General features: G+C 45.5%; 1 protein-coding gene across 1 annotated transcript in view; it reads left to right on the top strand.

Moving 5' to 3' along the window:
• Positions 1-21468, top strand: part of ACOXL (acyl-CoA oxidase like) — a 362457-nt gene that overhangs the window by 72767 nt on the left and 268222 nt on the right. The window contains 4 exon segments of the mRNA XM_047781208.1: positions 612-726; positions 1030-1116; positions 2922-2994; positions 6841-6973. Coding sequence (XP_047637164.1) covers positions 612-726; positions 1030-1116; positions 2922-2994; positions 6841-6973 — 408 coding nt within the window.

Genomic DNA, 21468 nt, shown 5'->3' with positions numbered 1-21468 from the left:
CCAGTAGACAAAATGAAATACATAGACATGGACTCATCCACCTAGGGGCCCCAGATCACTGGATGACCTGTCCTTTCTGGCAAACCTCGAGGGTGGAGTGTTTAGGGGCAAAGGGCATGTGCAGAGCTGAATATATATCACCAGGGTTTTTAGGGATCTTGGTGCTAGATTATTTAAAGGTAAAAACCTCTGGAGAAGTCTAGAGAGAAAGCAACTCATTGAAGGAAAACTACGCATTAAAGCCACAGGTTCAGGCAAACAGTACCCATACCAGCCCAACATTACAAAGAAGAGAGACTGGGAAGAAATGAATGAACACCTTTCATCCAATGAAAAACGGCAACTTATTTTCCTGACTGGATAATTAATTGACAAAGCTCTTTACTTTCCAGTCATTTCTGGAGCTGAGGCAGAGGTGAACTGTGCGCATGGCAGTGGGGACAAATGAGTGTTGAGCTCAGGGGGCTGAACTAGGTGACTTTGCTGTGAAATCACCCCTGAGTGGGTGGAGCTACATGAGGTGGATCTGTTTCACAGTGTTCATTGCACTCAGCCCAGGAGTTGAAATGAGCCATAAGAAAGAAAATTGTTGCTTTGCTGTTTCTGTGCAGGAGTTTGTAATAGACACACCGTGTGAAAATGCCGAGAAGATGTACATTGGAAATTCAATGTATGGGAATTATGCCGCAGTCTTTGCCCAGCTCATCCTAAATGGAAGATCTCACGGTTTGTCAACAACCCAGAAACCTAGGATAGTTCCCTTTACTAGTACTAGTCTCCTGTGAGTACTTTACACTGAAAACCCACTTTGTCTTGTGAATAATTCAGCACTAACTTTGTCTCCTACTAAATATACATGATGAGGTATCATCACATTTGACATTATACACTATTGTGGGCAGTGCCCAGTCATAGAACAAAATGAATTTCGGGATCACCATAATCGTACACTGTCCCGAGAAGCGAGTAAAGCTTTGATCAGATCTTTAGCAAGGAGCATTATTGAGTATCTCTCCCCATCTTCCTCAGGGCCCCACTGTTTCATCGTTCCTGTCCGTGATGAAAATGGAAGCTTGCATCCAGGAGTGATGGCTATTGATATGATGTATAAAGAAGGTTCGTCCTCAGGTGACCCCTCTCCCATCCTCACTTGCATTTCCTGCCTGATCCCCATCCCATACAACCCCAGTCTAACCTAACTCAGCAAAGCAGTGAAGGCAATTTTGCAACCTGATTAGAGTCTTCTCTGCACAACAGTGAGAGAAGTTTGCAGATCGCCATTCGTGAACATGCACAGGTCTCATTTCTCCAGCCTCTGCTATTTCCTAGCAGTGAGGCAGCTCTGCCCTGGGCTCTTTCATCTCCTCTCTTCTTCTTGGACTTGTGGGCCCTCAGAGGGCAGGTTGAGGCTCTCCCTTTCATGGCCCAGAGCCATCAGCTTCAATGGGTCGTAAGGGATGACACCATGGACTAGTTTGCTAGGGCTGTCATACTTAGACTGAGTGGTTTAAGCAACAGAAATGCATTATCTCACAGTTCTGGAGGCTACGAGTATGAGATCAGTGGGGTTGTTTCCTTCCGATGGCTGGGAGGGAAGGATCTCTTCCAGGCCACTCTCCTGGCTTGTAGGGAGCTGTCGGCATTCTTCCTGTGTGCTTGTCTGTGTCCAGTTTCCTCTTTTTTATAAGGACATGGGTCATCTGGATGAGGGCTCATGAATGCTTTCATTTTAACTTGATTACCTCTATAAAATCTCTATCTCTAAATAAGGCCACATTCGTAAGTTCTAGGGGTCAGTATAGGAATTGCGGGGGACAGGGGGCACACAGATCAACCCAGAACACTGGGTGAGAGCAGGCCATGCCTACGGGCCCCACTGTCCATCTGCAGTCAGGACTAAGTGAAGCCAAAAAAGCAGGTGGGGGGAGAAGGGGAAAAGGAGAGAGGAAAGAGCAGGAGAGAAGGGGGAGCAGATGATCCTTTGATGGAGGGGGAGAGACTCACCCTAGCCCCAGAGGGACATTGACCACTGCCTGCCTGCAGGAATGCGCTGCAGGTGGGTTTTCGAGTGATGTTAACTGCATCCTCCAAGATAACTGAGGCCCAGGGCCCTTGAAAACACCTGACATGTCAAGTGCTCTTGAGAGCAGAGGGGTCAAATGGCGCCAGACATTCAAGATACTGGCAAACCCAGAATGTCTGCACTGGCTTCCTTGTCAGCTCATGAGTACAACTGTGTCCTTGTCAAGGGGGTGATGTTCTAAATAAAGACCTGGACTCAATAAAGACCTTTTCTCCCCAATTGTCTCCCTAAGTGTGACAGGGACAAAATGTAGATCTCAGACTGACAGGTGTCATTAGGAAATGGGTCTGGCAGATTTCAAGAAACTTCCCAGGAGTTGGTTGCCCTGCCCATCCACCCTCTGGCTCTTTTCCAGTGTCTTTTAGGCTGCCACAAATCCACTCGTGTGATGGGGAAGAAGCACCAGGAGGGAGGAGGAATTTAAGTTCTGCATCACTGAGGGGGTGTAACTGGCTTTTCTTCTTCTCAGGAACATTCAGTCTGACTTTTTTTCAGTCGCCTAGAATTCTCTCTTTTCTGGTCCTAGCAACTGCTTAGGCAGGCAGCTGTGTCCCCACCAGACACCCTACCTGAGCCCCAGAGGAGGTGGGCTGCACAAAAGGTCCAGTGTTTTCTCCTCTGTTCTCATTAGAGAGGAAGGGGCTGGAGAAACAGGCCCAGCTCTTCAAGGAAACAAGCAAATGGCAACTCCATCTCCAAAGAAGAAAGCATGGGCAGTTCTGGAAGTGAAGGAAAGGGCTTTGTGTTTTAGTGGTGACAGACCCTGGAAGCGGCAGAGACAGTATTTCTAAAGCACTTCTTTGCTCACTGAGCGCCATTTCTGGTCTGCTCTCTCTAGGTCTCCATGGTGTGGATAATGGGATTCTGAGATTCGACAAGGTTCGGATACCAAGGGAGAACTTGCTGGATAAGTGAGTAGTTTTCTCTCTCTCTTTTTTGTGGCTGTGCCTGGGGCATGGGGAAGTTCTCCGGTTGGGGATCGAACCCATGTCACAGCAGTGACCTGAGCCACAGTGGTAACAACACCAGATCTTTAACTGCTATGTCACCAAGGAACTCCACTCCCCTTAACTCAGAGCTCACATCCTCCCAGCCCTGGCTCCTGGGTTTCATAGGCTACTTGTCCAGGCCGTCTTCTTATAACCGCTCCTACAATTTTATTGACAGTCAAGAAATGTAGATAAGTGAACTGAAACAAAATTGAAATTATCCAAAACGCTGTCAGCCACTCACAATGTTGTTATACTTTAATGTATAACACTTCAGACTTTTCTCTATGAGGATGTAGCCAGAGAGAGAGACATGTTTGATTTTTACTGAATGAGATCTGCTTAGAAATCCTATTTTTATAACTTGCAATTTCTGTTTAACACTATATGTCCAATGTTTCCATGCAACAATAAATACACATAGGCATTATCATTTTTAATATTGCCATAATAGACTGTTAAATAAACAATCTAAAATTTATGTAATCAACCCCTTGTCATTGGGTATTTGGGTTTTTTCCTTAAACAATTTTTTTTTTTTTTTGCCATCATAAAACAATGAGTGCTATTGCCTCCTTTGTGGATGACAGGAGATAAGGCACTGCCCTTCAGCTTTGGAGCTGTTATGATGAGGACTGGTTGGGTGGATAATGTCAGAGTTTTTCGGTAACATCTCTCAGCATCCCTCACTGAGGCCAAGGTGGGTTGAAAAAGGAGGTGAAGGTTGCTTCTACAGGTGCGCCCCAGGGGTTCACAGTGCTCTTTGCAGAGGCTAGAAAGCACCAATTACTTTTACTTTTCTCAGCAGCATTTCATGTATCCAATAAAAATCCTGACCTACAGTGATATTTAAATCTGTGAAAGAGAAAGTTGTCAGGCTTACTCCCTACATTCCTATCAATTTTCCTTTAACACTTTGCTATTGTTTGTTGTTTGCAATTTGTTGCCAGCAAATACATGTCATAGATGCCAAAGATTTAAGGGAAATGTGGGGGAAACAAGCTTAAAATGGACCAAATTCTGTTCAACTTTTAAGTTCCTCCCTTAACTGGTAGGAAATAAAATGGAAACAACAGAGGCATCTTTGTAGTTTTTGTGGTGGTTGGTGAAGTCCCCGGGGCCCCTTAGGCACAGCCAGTGCCTGTGCCAGCAGGTCTGAGGACCACTGGCCTTCCCCTGAGGAGCCTGCGCACTTCCTCATCACTTATCAGCATCACTCTACTCTGAAAGATGGGGACAAGAGAAAGAAAGCCACAGATGGCTTAGCATAGGAGCTCCCTATTTCTCATCCACCCCATTGGGATCTTCGTGGCCTGGACAGTCCTTTGCCTGAACCTGGACCCACCGCCTAGCATTCATACGATGCACTAGAGATTTAGAATGGATAAGCAAAGAGGTTCTACTCTACAACACAGGGAACTCCATCCAATCTCTTGGGATAGAACATGCTGGAAGAGAGCATGAGAAAAAGAATGTGTATATATGTGCGACTGCATCACTATGCTGTACCGCAGAAATTGGCACAGCATTGTAAATCAACTATACTTGAATTTAAAAAAAATTAAACATCAAAAAAAACCCTCAGAGTCAATCATAAAGAAAAAATGGTAGAGAGCCAACCAGTCTATAGAAAATATGAAAAATATAGAATTTTTTTGATAAACAAGATTTGATTGAAAAGCCATTCCGTTGGTATTTAAGCTGCCCCCTTGGATACTACAGAAGAGCAGGGCAACACACTTTGGGGGTGTTGGTTAATCACTTGATCAATAATGGGTCTGTATATAAATATACAGATTCAGTGGAATCCCTATCAAAATCCTAGCTGCCTTTTGGGGGGAAGAAATTGAGAAAATGGTCTTAAAATTCATATGAAAATTCAAGAGACTGAGACTAGCCGAAACAATCTTGATAAAGAGGAACAAATTCGGGGGACTCAGATCTCTGATTTGAACACTTACTGCAAATCTACAGTTATCAAGATAGTGTGATATTGGCATAAGTCTAGATGTATGGACCATGGGAAAAAAATAGAGGATCAGGAGATAAATCCTTGCCTTTATGGTCAGTTGATATTCAACAAGGATGACGAGATAATTTAATGGGAAAAGAACAGTCTTCTGGGCAAATGGTATTGGGATAACTAGATATCCATATGCAAAAGCATGCACTTGGAACTTTACTTCATAGTATGTACAAAAATTAACACAAGAGGGTTCACAGACCTAAATGTAGGAGCTAAAACTATAAAACTCACAAAGGAAACATAGGTGTAAATCTTTGTGACCATGTCTAGGCAATGATTTATTAGATGTGACACCAAAAGCACAAGCAACCAAAGGAAAAAATAGATAAATTGGACTTCACCAAGATTAAAAAAAACAAAACACTTTTGTGCTGCAAAGGGCACTATGAAGAAAGAGAAAAGATAATCTGCATGATGGGAGAAAATATACAAATCATATATCCCAAGGGTCTAGTATCCACGCTATAAAAGGAAATAAATTAGGCTCAACAATAAAAGACAAATGGACTTGCAAATGGCCAAGAAGCACATGGAAAAATGTTTAACATCGCTGTAATTAGGGACATGCCAATAAAATACCACAATGAAATGCCATGCTGCACTCATCATGGCTGTGATAAAAGAGACAGATGATAACAAGTGTTGGCAAGGATGTAGAGAAATTGGAGCCCTCATCCATTGCTGGTGGGAATGTAAGATGATGTTGGCAATGTGGAAAAGAATTTGGCAGTTCTTCAAAAGTTTAAAGTTTTCACAGGACCCAGCACTTCTACCCTTAAGTACGTATGGAAGTGAGACTTGAAAACACATACCTGCACAAAAACGTGTATACAAATGTTCAGAGCGTAATTATTCATACTAGCCAAAAAAGGAGAAACATGTATATATATGTATGACTGGGTCACTTTGCTGTACAGCAGAAATTGGCACAACACCGTAAATCAACAGTACTGTAATTAAAAATATTAACAGTGTTTCAAAATCTGAAAAAGAAAAGTGGAAACAACATGAATATCCATCAACCAATGAGTGGTTAAACAACATAAGGTATATGCATATAATGGCGTATCATTTAGCCATAAAAATGAATGAAGTACAGATACAGGTTACAACATGCATGAACCTCAAAAACAATGTATCAAGTGGAAGAAGCCAGACACAAAGGCCATGTATTGTCTGATGCCATTTATGTGAAATGTCCAGAATAGGCAATAGAGTTAGAGAGTAGATTAAGGGTTGCTTGGCTCTGGAGGGTGGGGTGTATCAGATGTGGCTGCTAATGGTATGGGGTTTCCTTTTGGGGTGATGAAATATTTGGGAATTGGCTAGTAGCCATGGTTGTACAACTTTGTGTATAAACCATCAAACTGTACACTTTAAAAGGTAAAGTTTATGGTATATGGTTTATCTCTTCACAATAAAAAAGTGGCTCGATGTACAATTTTCACACTCAGGCTCGACTGTTGTTTTAATGATGGTGGTCCTCATGCCTCTTGGTCTCAGGGGCCACTGCTGAGTTGAAGTTTGGTAGTGGCAGGTCATCTGCCCTTCCTTTCCAGGAGTTTAGTCTTTCTCAGCATCTCCTGGGGAGGCACCTCCCCTGTTCTGCCTCTGCCGGCTCATGAGGGGGAACTGCCCCGTGTATGCATGTGGGGCCCCCAATGACTTCATTCTAGGTGCCATGGTTTTCATGTTAGGTTAACCCCGCCTCTTTTTTCCAACCTCCCTCTCCCCTGCCACAGGTTTGGTTCCGTGGCTCCAGATGGCCAGTACCACTCCCCCATTAAGGACAGGAGTACCAGATTCAATGCGATGCTCGCTGCACTGACCCCTTCAAGATTAGCTGTGACTTTCCAAGCTATGGGTTCTATGAAGGTAATTGACTCTGGTTAATAATGTCCCTCCCTGTTTGTTCTCTGCCTGTCCAGGAGTGTGTAACAATGTCAGGAGCTGAGCTTCTCAAGCCACGGCTCGTGTATGGTGGCCTGGGTTACTGGTTGGATGCTAGGGAATGCCAGTTGGCCCTACGCAGAGAACCTTTCTGTAACTTTCTTCCTATGGGAATCCCATCCGTATGTGTGCTTCTGATTTCAGTGGGTGGAACACAGGCATGGCAGCAATAGGGCCACTAAAGATGACCCCTGGAGAATGGGTCGTTTAGGACATGCACATCCTCTGGAAAAGCAGCCAAGAGCTGACTCACGTGGATAAGGGCCTTTGTGTCTTGGCTGAGTGCACTGGGAAGCATTGACACTCTCATAGCTGTTTGGCCTATGACAGTCACCGTCCAGGCAGGAGTCCATGAGGCCAGACCTCAGGAAGCCATCTCTGCTTCTATTCCCTGCACCCCCTCCAATGTTTTACTTTGGAAAAAGCAGCCAGGAGAGAAAAGCTCAGGAAGGCTCCCTCCTCCCCAGGGTGCAGCACCGGCCCCCTCCCCATCTCTTTGCATCTCTTAAGTGCCACTGAGCCTGGTGAAGCTGGAAGCAGAATTAAGACACCCACAAAAGTTCATCTGTGGCTTGAGCACAGCTTCTCTCTCAGGTGTCTGAACAGCAGGACTGTCCTTCCTCACTCCCTCCCACCAGGTCTGCCCTGGCCCACTCATGGGAAGCCTGCCTGACCAATCTCCCTGACACACTGCCTTTCCCACCCATGGGTGCAGCTATGACACTCAGTCCTGAGCCAGCACTCACCGCCTGCCCGTGGGCCCTGCTTTCCGTGCTCTTTCAAAGCATGGATGCGTGTTCAGTCCTGAAGATCTGGGTCTGGAGTGGCCCAGTGGGTCCCCTTTGCCGAGTGGTCTGAGTCTGAGAGGCCTGGGGAGAGCCTTGTGACGCAGGCACTGGGGTAAGGCCGAGGGCCCTACATGGCTGCAGTGAAGTGCTGAGGAAAATACTTCTCCCGAGTCCGTGATAGAAACCGTTTCAGCCATTTTCCAGACTCCAGAAGGAGGCAGAAGGAGAGAAAGCAGATGGGCCTAGACTTGCCTTGTGGAGTAGATGGGACAGACATCTGGTCAGGGTTCTCTGAAGCCATGACATTTGCATGGGAGCCCATCCGATCACAGCAGCCTTCAGGGGCCCTCCGGCGAGAGTGTCTGTGAAGGTTAAAGCCACATGCTGCTTAGTGGCTGGAGAGGTGCTGTAGAAACCCTGGGTCGTTACATTTTGAGTGGGTGATGTAGAGTGAAGGACATCCACACTGCCTGTCAGCCCATCCAGGCCAGTGGTGGGATCCTCAGGGACAGGCATGGGGTGGTGTAGATGGAACGTGGTGTGGGGACTTCTGGGAGAGACTGGATTTTTAAGTGTTGGTCAATCTGGAGCAGTGGGGGTGGGGGGCGAGGACGCAGAGAGGCTGATTATTTATTTATTTATTTATTGGCTTTTTAGGGCTGCATCTGTGGCATATGGACGTTCCCATGCTAGGGGCTGAATTGCAGCTGTGGCTGCTGGCCTACGCCATAGCCACAGCAATGCCAGAACCGAGCTGTGTCTGCTACCTACACCACAGCTCATGGTAACGCCAGATCCTTAACCCACTGAGTGAGGCCAGGGATTGAACCTGCAACCTCATGGTTTCTAGTCGGATTTGTTTTCGCTGAGCCACGGTGGGAACTCCAGAGGCTGATTTTTAAAGTATCTATTCTGCATTTTACTGAACATGATCAAGGGGTCAAACCCTATGGGCTCCAGAGGGTCTGGGGCAGGGACCACGTTTGGATCAATTCCTGGTCAGGCATCTGACATACATACTTTGTTCCTGGCCACGTATAGGCTTTCTCATAAAGTCAGAGAGCTTGGCTCAAACTTCACCTTGGACATGACCAGCAGCAGGGTTGTGGGCAGATCAGTAAGCTTCTTTGGGGCTCAGTTTCTCCATATGTAAAATGGATCTTCAGACAATGATGAGGCCTGAATAAGGATGTGCTGGTGCAGAGGAAGTACGGGGTTGCTCAGAGCTGTTACAGATGTGATGGCTGCTGCTGGTACCAAGGAGATAGGAGCCTGCTTTGGGAGGGGAATAAATGGGCTTCTCCCTGAAACAGATGCCGGCTGGTTTGAGGCATTTTGTAGAGCTGCATGCCATCCCTGTGATTCCAGAGTATCTAAATAGAACACAATCCGTGATGGTGAGTCAGCGCCTCCCCTGTCCAGGAGGAAGGTTGGCCAGGTGACCGCGAGAGCCCTCGCAGAGCCACCAACATCAGATCCTTGTGGTCCAGGCACCAGTATGTGTCTCCTGGAAAGTGAGCCTGGCTGCCATGATCTCATCCTGAGCCTCTGGGGGGGGGGGGGGGGTTGGAGGATGATGTCACCAGCCTCTGGCAGCTCCTTCTCTCCTTTGGCTCAAACACACGACAGATGCTGTCTCGGCTGAAACCTGAGCCGGTCCTGCTTGTTCTGGGCTTGCTGAGGAGAGGAAAACGGACCCGTGTCTCTGACGTGCATTCTTCCCATGTTAGAAAACTGTCACCTCGGCTCCCCATGGTGACATTTGCTCAAGGCTGAGCACACGGGGTCCTTTTAAACTCTGCCCTTTTGTGTCTGTGTGTGTGTGGGGTGGTGGATATCTCTCATTTTCACAGAAGTTCTCAGGGAAGGATGGTCCTGGCATGTTGTGTGGACAAGGTTGACATGTAGCTACAATTAAAAAGGGTAGTAGAGTTAAGTGGGAACAGGGACAGTCCAGCCCAGCACAGGAATCCCTAGAAGCTGGAGGTGCTTGGACGTAGGTGTAAGCCACTGGGTTACCCAAGTTACACAGCCGGGTCATGGCAGGCCACTGGCTGGCCACTGAGTTGTTGGGTCGGGAGGACCCTCATGAAGGCGCTAACTGAGGCTGCAGTGAGGATGGGGCCCTGCTCTTGCTCATCACCCTGACACAGCGCTGAGCCAGGCAGAGGGACGACGCCCCCTAGGAAGTCAGAGTTGAGACAAGCAGGATTGGCCTGTGTGGAGATGGTTGGAATATTGTGTCTGCTCTGGACTCCTGGGTGAGGCCAGAAAAACGTGGGCTCTGAAATCAGCCTCTCTGGATTTGCTTCCTGCCCCTGGGTGCCCTCAGCGGACTATTGAACCATCTCCATACCTCTAAAAATCAGAACAGCACCCCCCTCCCCAGAGAGCTGTTATAAGACCCTAGCAAATAATACTGGTAAGGCTTATCCCAGTGCCTCATATACTGAATCGTCAATACACGGAGGCTGTTATTAGTGGCAGGGATGTGGAAGCTAGCTTATATAAGCAAGCCCGGATGCACTGATGATTGAAGATGACATCTGAGATGGCGAGGATAAGAAATTGAGTTTTTATTGATTGATTGATTTTTTGCCATGTCCGAGGCACGTGGAGGTTCCAGGGCCAGGGATTGGATCTGAGCCACAGCAGTGACAATGCTGCTGAGCCACCAGGGAGCTCCACAAACAGGGTTTATAACACATGCTCAACCCCCAGGTGGTTGTGGCAGCTTGGATCTGAGGGCGCAGAATCGTGAGGCTGACAGGTGGCTGCGGTTGTGGTGAGCTAAAGGATGGGGTGGGGAGTGGTGGGGTCTGTTCCCTCTGGCTGTCCTCCTGGAGTTGGGTGAAGGACACAAGGTCTGGAGAGAAGAGTGGAGAGCCTGAGTGACCATCTCAGAGTCATCAATGGGTGCAGGAGTGAAGGTGGAGGGTGGCTATTCCTGGGACCTGGGGATGTAGGAAGAGCAAAGGGAAGAACTGATCTCAGGTGGGACCCTGGGGACATGTTATGGCCACACGACCCTTCCTGACAGTAACATTGTTGGATGTGAATCAAGGGTCTGTGGAAGGTGCTAGAGCCAACTTTTTCAAGAGAGTCTTTCCCCTCTGTTGATGGGGATTTAGGGACATTGCATCCTTAAGTGACCTTCCCAAGATCTTCTGATGGTGAGGGTTCAGGGAGAATTAGAACAACAAAGAAGAGGAGGTCTGGGGCATCTGTGTCTCCTTCTAGGTCAGAGGCAGCCCTTTAACCACCAGGGGCTGTGGTGCTGTATTGAGCAGACACAGGGTGGAACAGGCTGTGTGTTCCTCTTGCTCTCTCTGCTCTCTGGTCTTGCCTTGTGGCTTCCTCTGCACCCTGGTTCTGATACATCCTCAGAGGTGTCCTTGACATTGGGGTTCTCACCTGGTGTCTGGTGCCTGCATCTGGCCCCATAGTGACTAGAGTCACAGGCTGTGCAGCTAGTGTCAGATGTGACATTCTACCTGCTGGGATGACCATGACCCAGGTGCTGTGACACTCTTCCCTGAGCTGAAGCTCAGTTAGTCCCCTTAAATCAATAACCACAATTTCCGAGGCTACTAATATGAAACTATCAGATTTTAGTATCTTTAATTCTTGCCAGGAGTTTACCTTTTTTATTTTCTTCTGAAATCATTTTATCTTCATCTCTTCTTGTTGTCACTTAGATTGATCTCATTTTTATCATTATTAATAGAACATGTAGTAGGCAGAGATCATGTCTGTCTATTGTCTCAGTATAGGGCCTAATAGAGCACAGAATCTCATGACAGTCTTTTTCCCGCTTCCTCTTTTCTCCTTCTTTCTTTTCTCCCCCCTCCCTTATTTTATTCCTTCCCTCCTCCTTCCTTCCTTCCATGCGTGCGTTCACCATCTACCTGTCCACTGGCGCCCTTGTACACTCACCTGTCCATTTATGAACCTCTCTGTTCATTCATCTACTCACCCAGTCATCCATCTATCTTTCCATCCATCCATTTATTTACCTACCCTCTTATCTATCCACTCATCCATCCATCTATCCATCCACCCACCCACCCAGCCAGCCAGCCATCCATCCTGCTACAAAGACTCTGAATACAGTGATGGTCAGTTCCTGATTTAGTGGTTAATGGGGAGCTGAGGACTGTTTTAGGGAAAACCTGTCATTCCCTAGTGGACACCATGTTTTAGAAACCCCCCCAGGAAGGAGTAAGGAGAGGCCAGAGGCAAACGTGACCCTCTTGAGGCAGAGGCCCTTTTCAGCTTTAGGCTCAAATAAGGAGCATCTCTGTAGGGCCTTGTACTCAAGAGGACTCAGTATGGGGCCTGAATCAAAAGGGATTGGAAAGAAGTGAGAAGGAGCACAGTGAAACCTCTGCCCCCCTCAAACCACACGGCATAAATGGAGGGTGGGCAGAGGGGAGGAAATAGGCTCCCTAGAGTAAGGTCTTGAAAATGTATGTACTCACAATGGAATTTGATGAGCCAAAGTTGCCAGATGTTTGTTCTCTTGGCATTTTTTTTCTTTTTAGGGCTACATCCGCAGCATGTGCATGTTCCCAGGCTAGGGGTTGAATCGGAGTTGTAGCCACCAACCAACACCACAGACACAGCAACACCAGATCCTTAACCCTCTGAGCAAGGTCGGGGATCGAAACCGCATCCTCATGGATACTAGTCAGATTCGTTTCCACGAGAACTCCTCTCTTGGCACTTTTGTAACACAGCAAGTCATCTCTGCACAGAGAGCCGAATTGGAGAGATGCAAACAGTGGCCAGCTGCACTGTGTCTGCTCCAAGAAAGCAGGTCCGTACTGCTTATTCTTGTTCTACTCAGGCGGGAGTTTTTCTTTAGCCTCATCACACACACTCACACACAGGAATGGGGAACAGAGTATCACACACAGATGTGGGAGCAGAGTATTCCTGGGGTGCTGGAGAAGTCCTATGGGGTGAAGGCTTGGATGCTCCTCTGAGTGATCATCTGTAAAATACGTACAGTTTCTAGTGTTCTGACGTAGAAACATCCTGAAGTTGGCCACCAGAGGGTGACAAATACCAATAATGGCTTGCAGATGCTTTCCCTTTATTTACTTTTGTATGTAAGAATTGCTGGGATTTGGGGGTACATTATTTTAACTGCTAATCAGCTGTGAGTATTGATTTTCACAACATGGTCAACATAAGGTGAATGGGTGGTGCAGCAACATAAAAATTGTCTGGTTCAAGACCGAGATGGAAAATAGGAAGTGGAGTTATCTTTAAAAAGTTTTTTTTTGTTTTTTTTGTTTTTTGTTATTGAAGTGTGGTTGATTTACAATGTTCTGTTAGTTTCTGCTGAACAGCAAAGCTAATATAACAAATCATATTCTCTTCCATTATGGTTTATCATGGGATATTGAATATAGTTCCCTGTGCTATACAGTAGGGTCCTACTGTTTACCCTTTCTATATATAATAGTTTGCATCTGCTAAGCCCAAAATCCCAATCTTTCCTTCCCTCACCCTCCCCCCCCCCCGCCTTTGGCAACCACAAGTCTGTTCTTACTGTCTGTGAGTCTGTTTTTCTTTCATATATATGTTCACTTGTGTCATATTTTAGATTTCACATGCAAGTGATACAATAGTGTATTTGTCTTTCCATTTCTGACTTACTTCACTTAGTATGGTAAGCTCTAGGTCCATCCATGTTGCTGCAAATGGCGATATTTCTTTTTTATGGCTGAGTAATATTCCATTGTATATATGTACCATATCTTCTTTATTCATTCCTCTGTGAACATACATATAGGTTGCTACCATGTCTTGGCTATTGTGAATAGTGCTGCTATGAACATTGTGGTGCCTGTATGTTTTTGAATTATAGTTTTGTCTGTATATATGCCCAGGAGTGGGATTGCTAGATCATATGGTAACTCTATTTTTAGTTTTTTAAGGAACTTCCATACTATTCTTCATAATGGCTGAACCAATTTACATTCCCACTAACAGTGTAGGAGAGTTCCTTTTTATCCACACCTTTTCCAGGATTTATTATTTGTAGACTTTTTAATGATGGCCATTCTGACTAGACTGAGGTCCTATCTCATTGTATTTCGATTTGCATTTCTGTAATATTTAGCAATGTTGAGCATCTTTTCATGTGTCCATTGGCCACCGTATGTCTCCTTTGGAGAAACATCTATTTAGGTCTTCTGCCCATTTTTAAAATTGGGTTGTTTTTATTTTCATTATTGAGTTGTATGAGCTGTTTGTATATTTTAGAAATTAAGCCCTCATTGGTTGCATCATTTATAAATATTTTTCCCAGTCCATAGGTTGTCTTTTTGTTTTATGGTTTCTTTTGCTGTGCAAAAGGATGTAGTTAATTGTGATGACTCTTTGGGATATAATTTGACTCACAAATGTCTAAAAAAATAAGTTTACAGCGTTTTGGGTGGGTGTGAAATTGGTTAAATATTTTTTTGTGGTGTTTCCATGGCAGTTGTTTACATTTTTAACAGCTGAAATTTAAACATTCATTTAAAAAAAAAAAAAACCTCTGCTGCCTTTTCTTCCAAAGATCAAAGATCTAAAGATCCAGTACAACCATAGATAAATAGCACATGACATGAACATTTTAAATGGCTATTTGACAGAATTACCAGGTTGAATTTACTTCAATTCTGTGAGCATGTGTAGAACATCTTTCTTGAATGAGCCACAGTGGGCTGTGGGTAGAGCTGACCTGGAGCAGATGTCTGTGCGCCAGGGGTTCCTGGTGTGTCCAGGTCACTGAGCTATTACAGCGCTGTGAGGGGCTCCCCCGTGAGGAAGCCTCCAGGCATCACACTGGCAGGTAGTGATGGAGCTTTGAGAATGACTAACTCTTCATAAAGACAGAGATGTGGGATTTTTATGGCTAGATGGGACCTCAGAGACCAGAGTCCAATGCACATCTTCTTTGGAGACATTTCCACACCAAGCCTCTAGATCTCTCTGGTACAAAGAGCTAGGATTTGGCATCCTGCCCTTCCCACTGAGCACAGGACCCAGTGGGTACTGAGGGCAAGCAGGACTGTCCAGGTTCTGTGCTGCAAGTGGGGAGGGTCTTGGGGCACCCTCCCCATTTGATGTGGCCCAGGAATGTTAGAGATTTGTGGCTATGATGATGTTTCAAGGAACAGAGCTTCCTTCACATAAGTCTTCAGAGGCTGAGGAAACCCTGGTCTCAAAACCTGGGTTGTGGCCATGGTAGCTGTGAGGGAGGTAGTGATGCTAAACTAGTGTAGACAGCTTCCAAGCCTTCCTCAGCTCTAGCAGCCTGCTCACCTGGAGAGGTAGAAAGGGCACCCAGGTTGCAGTTGTGGGGAGCGTCATCTCTCCATGGAAGCCCTGTTGTCCGTCTCTGGGGAATATCGTCTGTGCCACCCTGAAGGTCAGACACGGATGATGGATGGGTGGCTTGCTATCCTTAGGGGCTTCTCCACCTGAAACTTGACATACCATGTAGCACAGGTGTTGGTTCAGGTCACTGCCCCTTTTCTCACTTGCTTTTCCTTACTCCATTCCTTTGTCCCTCAGGATTAATCTGTCCAGTGTGAGGGACATGTTTGCAGTCTTCCACATGAAATCCCTCTTTTTTAAAAAAAATTTTTAAATTAAAAAAAAAAATTTGCCATTCCCACAGCATGCAGAAGTTCCCAGGCCAGGGATAGAACTAGTGCCACAGCAGTGACCCAAGCCACTGTGGTGACAATGCTGGATCCTGAACCTGCTGAGCCACTAGGGAACTCCCATAATCATTTATTTATTTATTTGTTTGTTTATTTACTTTTAGGGCCTCACCAGCAGCATATGGAGGTTCCCAGTCTAGTGATCTAATCAGAGCTATAGCTGCTGGCCTGCACCACAGCCACGGCAATAAGGGATCTGAGCTGCATCTGCAAACTACACCACAGCTCATGGCTACACCAGGTTTTTAACCCATTGAGCGAGTTCAGGGATTGAACCCGCAACCTCATAGTTCCTAGTCGGATTTGTTTCCGCTGTGCCACAATGGATACTCCATGTAATCACTCTTTTAATCATCACGGCAGCCCTGTGAGATGGATGTAGTCATGATTCCCATTTCCCTGTTGAGAAGACAGAGGTAGAGTGAGGCAACAGACTGTCTGGAGTTTTCTGGGTCTCCAGTCTCCAGCCCTGACTCACACTGGGGCTTAGTAATCCTCAAGAAAGAGTTTCTTTGAATTCAGTTTATACCCTGCTCCCTGGCATTTCTGGACCATTTTGGCTCACAGTTGTATTTGCTTTGGTAAACCAAACCAAACCAAACCAAACCAAGCCAAGCCAAGCCAAGCCAAGCCAAGCCAAGCCAAGCCAAGCCAAACCAAACCAAACCAAGCCAAGCTAAACCAAACCAAAGATTTAAAATAATTTCTTGTCTACATTTAGAAACATGGAGATTCCACCCAAACTGGGAATTGGCAGTTGCTGAATGGTTAGCCACTGGACCAGAAACCAGACTTCCTTCTCCACTGTGACCTGGGACCTGATTTTTTTAAATGGCACTGCTGATTTTGCCTATAGTTGTGTGTCGCCATTATCCTGAGCCATCTGTGCATTGGGAGCAGGAGGTGGGAGGGGAGATGGGCTGGTCCAGCCTTTTTTGGGGAAAATGTACGTTTATAATGAACATTCATCAAGTGTGCCCAACTTTGATCTCAGCCCAATGGAATGATTTTTGAATACCTCTGCTTACCCCAGTGAAATTTAATAAGCCAAAAACAATTTCATCCTTCTTCGGATCAATTTTAAAAAGTGAACTGGGCATTTAAATTTGTTTCCACAAATAAATTTATAATACTGAGGAGCAAAATGATGGTTAGTGGAATAGTTGCTTGTTGTTAACTCTCTTATTTATCAACTCTAGGCATTTCTACATCTCAGCTATGGGAGACAATAGTTTAATTCACTTACACCACACACACCACAACCTTGTCCCCCTTTTAGTGTTTTCCTGCTCACAATTTTTGATTTTTACCAAATTACTTTAAATTCTCCCAAGGATTACCAAGATAACCATGAATATTCTTAAACCTCCGAGTAACCCTATTTCTTGACTCCATTGCATCTACTTCCCACCTCTGTTGGTTTGACCATTGATATTTACATTATCAAGGCTGAAGCATTTGCATTTTAATCTGTAAATGCAATCTCACCTCTGGACTTGAGGTTACACTATTATGACCAGGGTTCTGAAGTATTGTCCACTGTAGAACCATGTAGTGTGTGACAAGCCTGTTTTCTCTCTATTGGTCTAATGTCGTAGCACTTTTACAAGTTGAAGAACAGTATTAGCATCAAAGTCAAATGGAATCACTTTTCTTATACTCTATAAATTACTTAATATCATGTCACATGTTTGTTTGCTTAATATTTAGATCATTGTATTTTTGTAAGGTTTTTGCTTTCTCCTGGAGTTTCCCATTGCCTTTATTCTTTCTTGGTAGGAGCAGAAACATATGTCTTTATCACCATATTGGTAATATCTTCGAGCTTCTTGCTCATTTTCTCTGTTGGATAGAGTCCATCCCATTATTCTCCTTGAAGGTCTGTGGAGCCAAATGATTTCTTATTTTAATTTGTATTTATTGTTTCTAAGCCTGATGGACAACAAACATTATCTAAATATTTTTCTTTTCACTGGATTTCTGGGAGTAGGTAAACCTTTTCTTATATCCTCTCTTGTCCTTTTGCTTGGTTTTCTTCTGGTTTTGTTGCAGTATATCCTCAAGTGATTTCCTCTGGGAGGTGTGTGGATGGTCATATTCTGATTCTTCATATGTCTGAAATGGTCTGTATTTTTTTTTTAAGGGATGCCCCTGTGGCATATGAAAGTTCCCAGGCTAAGGGTCAAATCAGAGCTGCAGCTGCTGGCCTAAACCAAATGCACAGCAACATGGGATCCGAGCCGTGTCTGTGATCTACACCACAGCTCATGGCAACACTGGATCCTTAATCCATTGAGTGAGGCCAGGGATTGAACTTGTATCCTCATGGATGCTAGTCGGGTTCATAACCTGTTGAACCACAACAGGAACTCCTGATATGGTCTGTATTTTGTCCTCACATTTGATTGATAGTTTAGCTGAGATTGTCAGTTGAAAATCACCTTCCTTTAACTTTGAAGGTGTGGCCCCATTGGCTTCTAGCGTAAAGTTTCCTGATGGAAAGTCATATTTCCCTGGATGAGGGCTGCACTTTGTCTCTGAAAGTTGGTTGTCTTAGGTATATGGTAATTTCTCAAGGACGAGTCTAGATCCATTTTTTCATTTATCCTGCATGGCACTTGATAGTTTTCTTCAATTTGAAAACTAGTAACTCTTTCATTCTGGAGAATTTCCTTCCACTGGTTCTTTGATCATTCTAACTAATTATTTGGAGGTTGGAATTGTTGTCTTGAGTCCTCTCTCTTATTTTCCCCTCATATTTCTCAACCGATTTTTTCTATGTTCTAGATGTTTTCCTGATTATACATCTTTATTTGTAGAATTATTGTTAATTTTCAAGGGTGCTTTCTCTTACCTATTCCTTTTCTACAGAGATACTTCTTTGGGTTTTTTTTAAAGATGCAATTGCTTCTCTAATCTCTCTGTAGATATCAACTACATATTTTTTTTCCAGAATTCTGTTCCCTGAATTATCTTTTTTTACTCTAGGGTCAGTTGGGGTCAGAGGGATAGAGGGATAGGGCTTGGCGACAAAGGGACTGGAAACTAGCAGTTACAGTCAATGCAAGGTAAGTGCTACAATGGAGTTATGATGGAACCAGACCAAGGACCACCAGGGTAAGCTTATGCCATTTAGAGATGAGTTCCTACAAAGATCTTACCCCAACTTTGTAAACAATTTTTTTTTTTAAATTGGAGCATAGTCGATTTATCATGTTGTGTTAGGTTCAGGTATACAGAAAAAATTTATATATGTATATATATTCTTTTCATATTCTTTTCCATTATAGGTTATTACAAGATATTGAATGTATTTCCCTGTGCTATTTAACAGGTCCTTGTTGTTTATTCATTTTCTACATAGTAGTGTGTATTTATTAGTCCCAAACTCCTAATTTGTTCCTTCCCCCATTTCTCCTTTGGTAACCATATGTTTTTTTTCCTCCTATGTCTGTGAGTCTGTCTCTGTTTCATAAATAAGTTCATTTGTATCTTTTTTCTAGATTCCACATATAAATGCTATCGTATGATATTTGTCTTTATCTGATTTACTTAGTATGATCATCTCTAGGTCCATCCATGTTGCTGCAAATGGCATTCTTTCTTTCTCTTTTATGGTACAATTCCATGTCTTGGCTATTTACACTGACTTTTGAAGGCCAAGTAGAAGTTGGTTTGCAGACAAAGCAGGGGAAGGGCATTGCAGGTGGAGGGTAGGCCATGTATGAAGATGCAGGAGAGGGAACCATTGTAGCCTGTTGTGGATGAGCAGAGGGCTTAACATGGCCAGAGCTTCCATGGCCTGCTTGAGAGGTCATGATGGTTACCCACCACACTGACCAAGCGGACAGGTGAGCTGGCACCATGGTGGAAAAGGACTTATAATGGAAAAGGACTCATGGACCATGGAGAGTCTGTGAAGGAAGGATGACATGCAGGATCAGGACACGACCAGGTTTGCATTTTAGATAGACTATTATGGAAGTGAGGTGGAGAATAGAAGGGCTGCAGGGGTGGCAACTGGGACTATGGTTATGGTCCAAGTGAGACATAATCCACAGTCAGTGTGGGAGGCGTGGGGGCAGGAACATGGCACACATGCAGAATGGAGAGGACGTTGGGGCTGCTTGGGCACGAGAGACAAAGGATGGTGCAGGTCTGGCTTTGCTGACTGTGAGGTGAACTCGTCCAGGGGGCTAAGAGGGGGGGCACCTCCTCTGCTCCCAACGATAAATATTTTCCTTGAAATATACAGTTGGCTCTCATAGCCCTTACTCACCTTCCTCCGGGGGCTGTGGAGTGACCTACCTCACTGGGATGTTTAGAGCAGGACCTGGGGCCTTTGTAGACCTGCCCTCCCCCCTCCTTGTTCCTCAAGGAGCAGGTGTTGAGGGCTGGCCCCAGGGAAGGCTCTTTCTCTGGGGAAGGCCTCCCTGTCCAGTGCTGCCAGGACTGCATTGGCAAGCATGTCTGAGGCCGGGCTCCCCAGCTGCTTCCTCTAGCTGGACTTGAATCAGTAGGAAAGGTGATATTTTGACCTCTGTCTGCTGCTCCTCAGTTTATTTATTTTTTATTTTTATTTATTTTTTGCCTATTCTAGGGCTGCTCCCATGGCATATGGAGGTTCCCAGGCAAGGGGTCTAATCGGAGCCATAGCCGCCAGCGTACACCAGAGCCACAGCGACGCGGGATCTGAGCTGTGTCTGCAACCTACACCACAGCTCACAGCAACGCGGATCCTTAACCCACTGAGCAAGGCCAGGGATCGAACCTGCAACCTCATGGTTCCCAGTCAGATTCATTAACCACTGAGCCACGACAGGAACTCCTGCTGCTCCTCAGTTTATTTCTCAATTTGTACAAAGTCTAAGTGGAGGAGCCTCAGAACCCCCAGTCCAGGGACCACAGAAGGGGGGATGTAGTTTGTATTTGAAAGGGATGTGCTGCCGTGTCCCAGATGAGAAGCACAGCCCCCCCCCCCACTCCTGTGAGGACATATGGCTTAACTAAGTGCTTAACGGTGTTATTACCCAGTTTGGGGTGTGTGATAGAGGATTCACTCAGGTTCACCCCTGACCTGGGTTTGGGGAGGCAGCTAGAACAGGAGAGGGTGAGCTGAGGAATGGGCACTTCCTGCCCACCAGGCTGGCCCTGGACGAAGACTTCCAGGGAGCCACCTTTATTTTTTGCTCAGAAGACTCAGGGGCAAGTAGGCCTTGCCTTGGGAGCCTGGACTTTAGGCTGGCCATTGGAATGTCAGATTCCAAAGATCAGGACCTGTGTCTTCTTGCTCATGATTGTCCACTTTGGACTTAGAACAGGGCTTGGCACTTGGTTAAGCACTTGGTGAATGGATGGATGGATGGATGGGTGGATGGATGGATGGATGGATGGGTGGATGGATGGGTGGATGGATGGATGGATGGATGGATGGATGGGTGGATGGATGGATGGATGGATGGATGGGTGGGTGGGTGGATGGATGGATGGATGGATGGATGGATGGATGGATGGATGGGTGGATGGATGGATGGATGGATGAAGATCATGGTGAAGAGAAGCCTTCTTTGGTGGAGAATAAGTCAGTTCAGATGACAGCTGTGTGAGGATCAGATGTGGTACTTTAAATGTTTTAAGGATACTGAGACCTGATCGGAATCTTTAATAAAATAAAAGCAAACATTTTCACTTTCTTGTTTTATGGCATTGGAACCTGCCTGCACCAGGGTGTTTGCGGTCCAGGCGTGCATGTATTCGGACACAGATGACTTTGTTTTTGTTTCCCCAGCACTGGCTTGCTCCCTGGCTCACCCTGGCAGATTGCTCATGGGTGAGCCTCGTGGGTCTGACGACATTGTCGGTGTGACTAGAGTGCTATTCTGGGCGGATGACACACAGGTCCCAG

Source organism: Phacochoerus africanus, chromosome 5, assembly GCF_016906955.1.
Source record: "Phacochoerus africanus isolate WHEZ1 chromosome 5, ROS_Pafr_v1, whole genome shotgun sequence".
Lineage (NCBI taxonomy): Eukaryota > Metazoa > Chordata > Mammalia > Artiodactyla > Suidae > Phacochoerus > Phacochoerus africanus.
The sequence above is the reverse complement of the archived record's forward strand: the minus strand, read 5'-3'. Positions and strand labels throughout refer to the sequence as shown.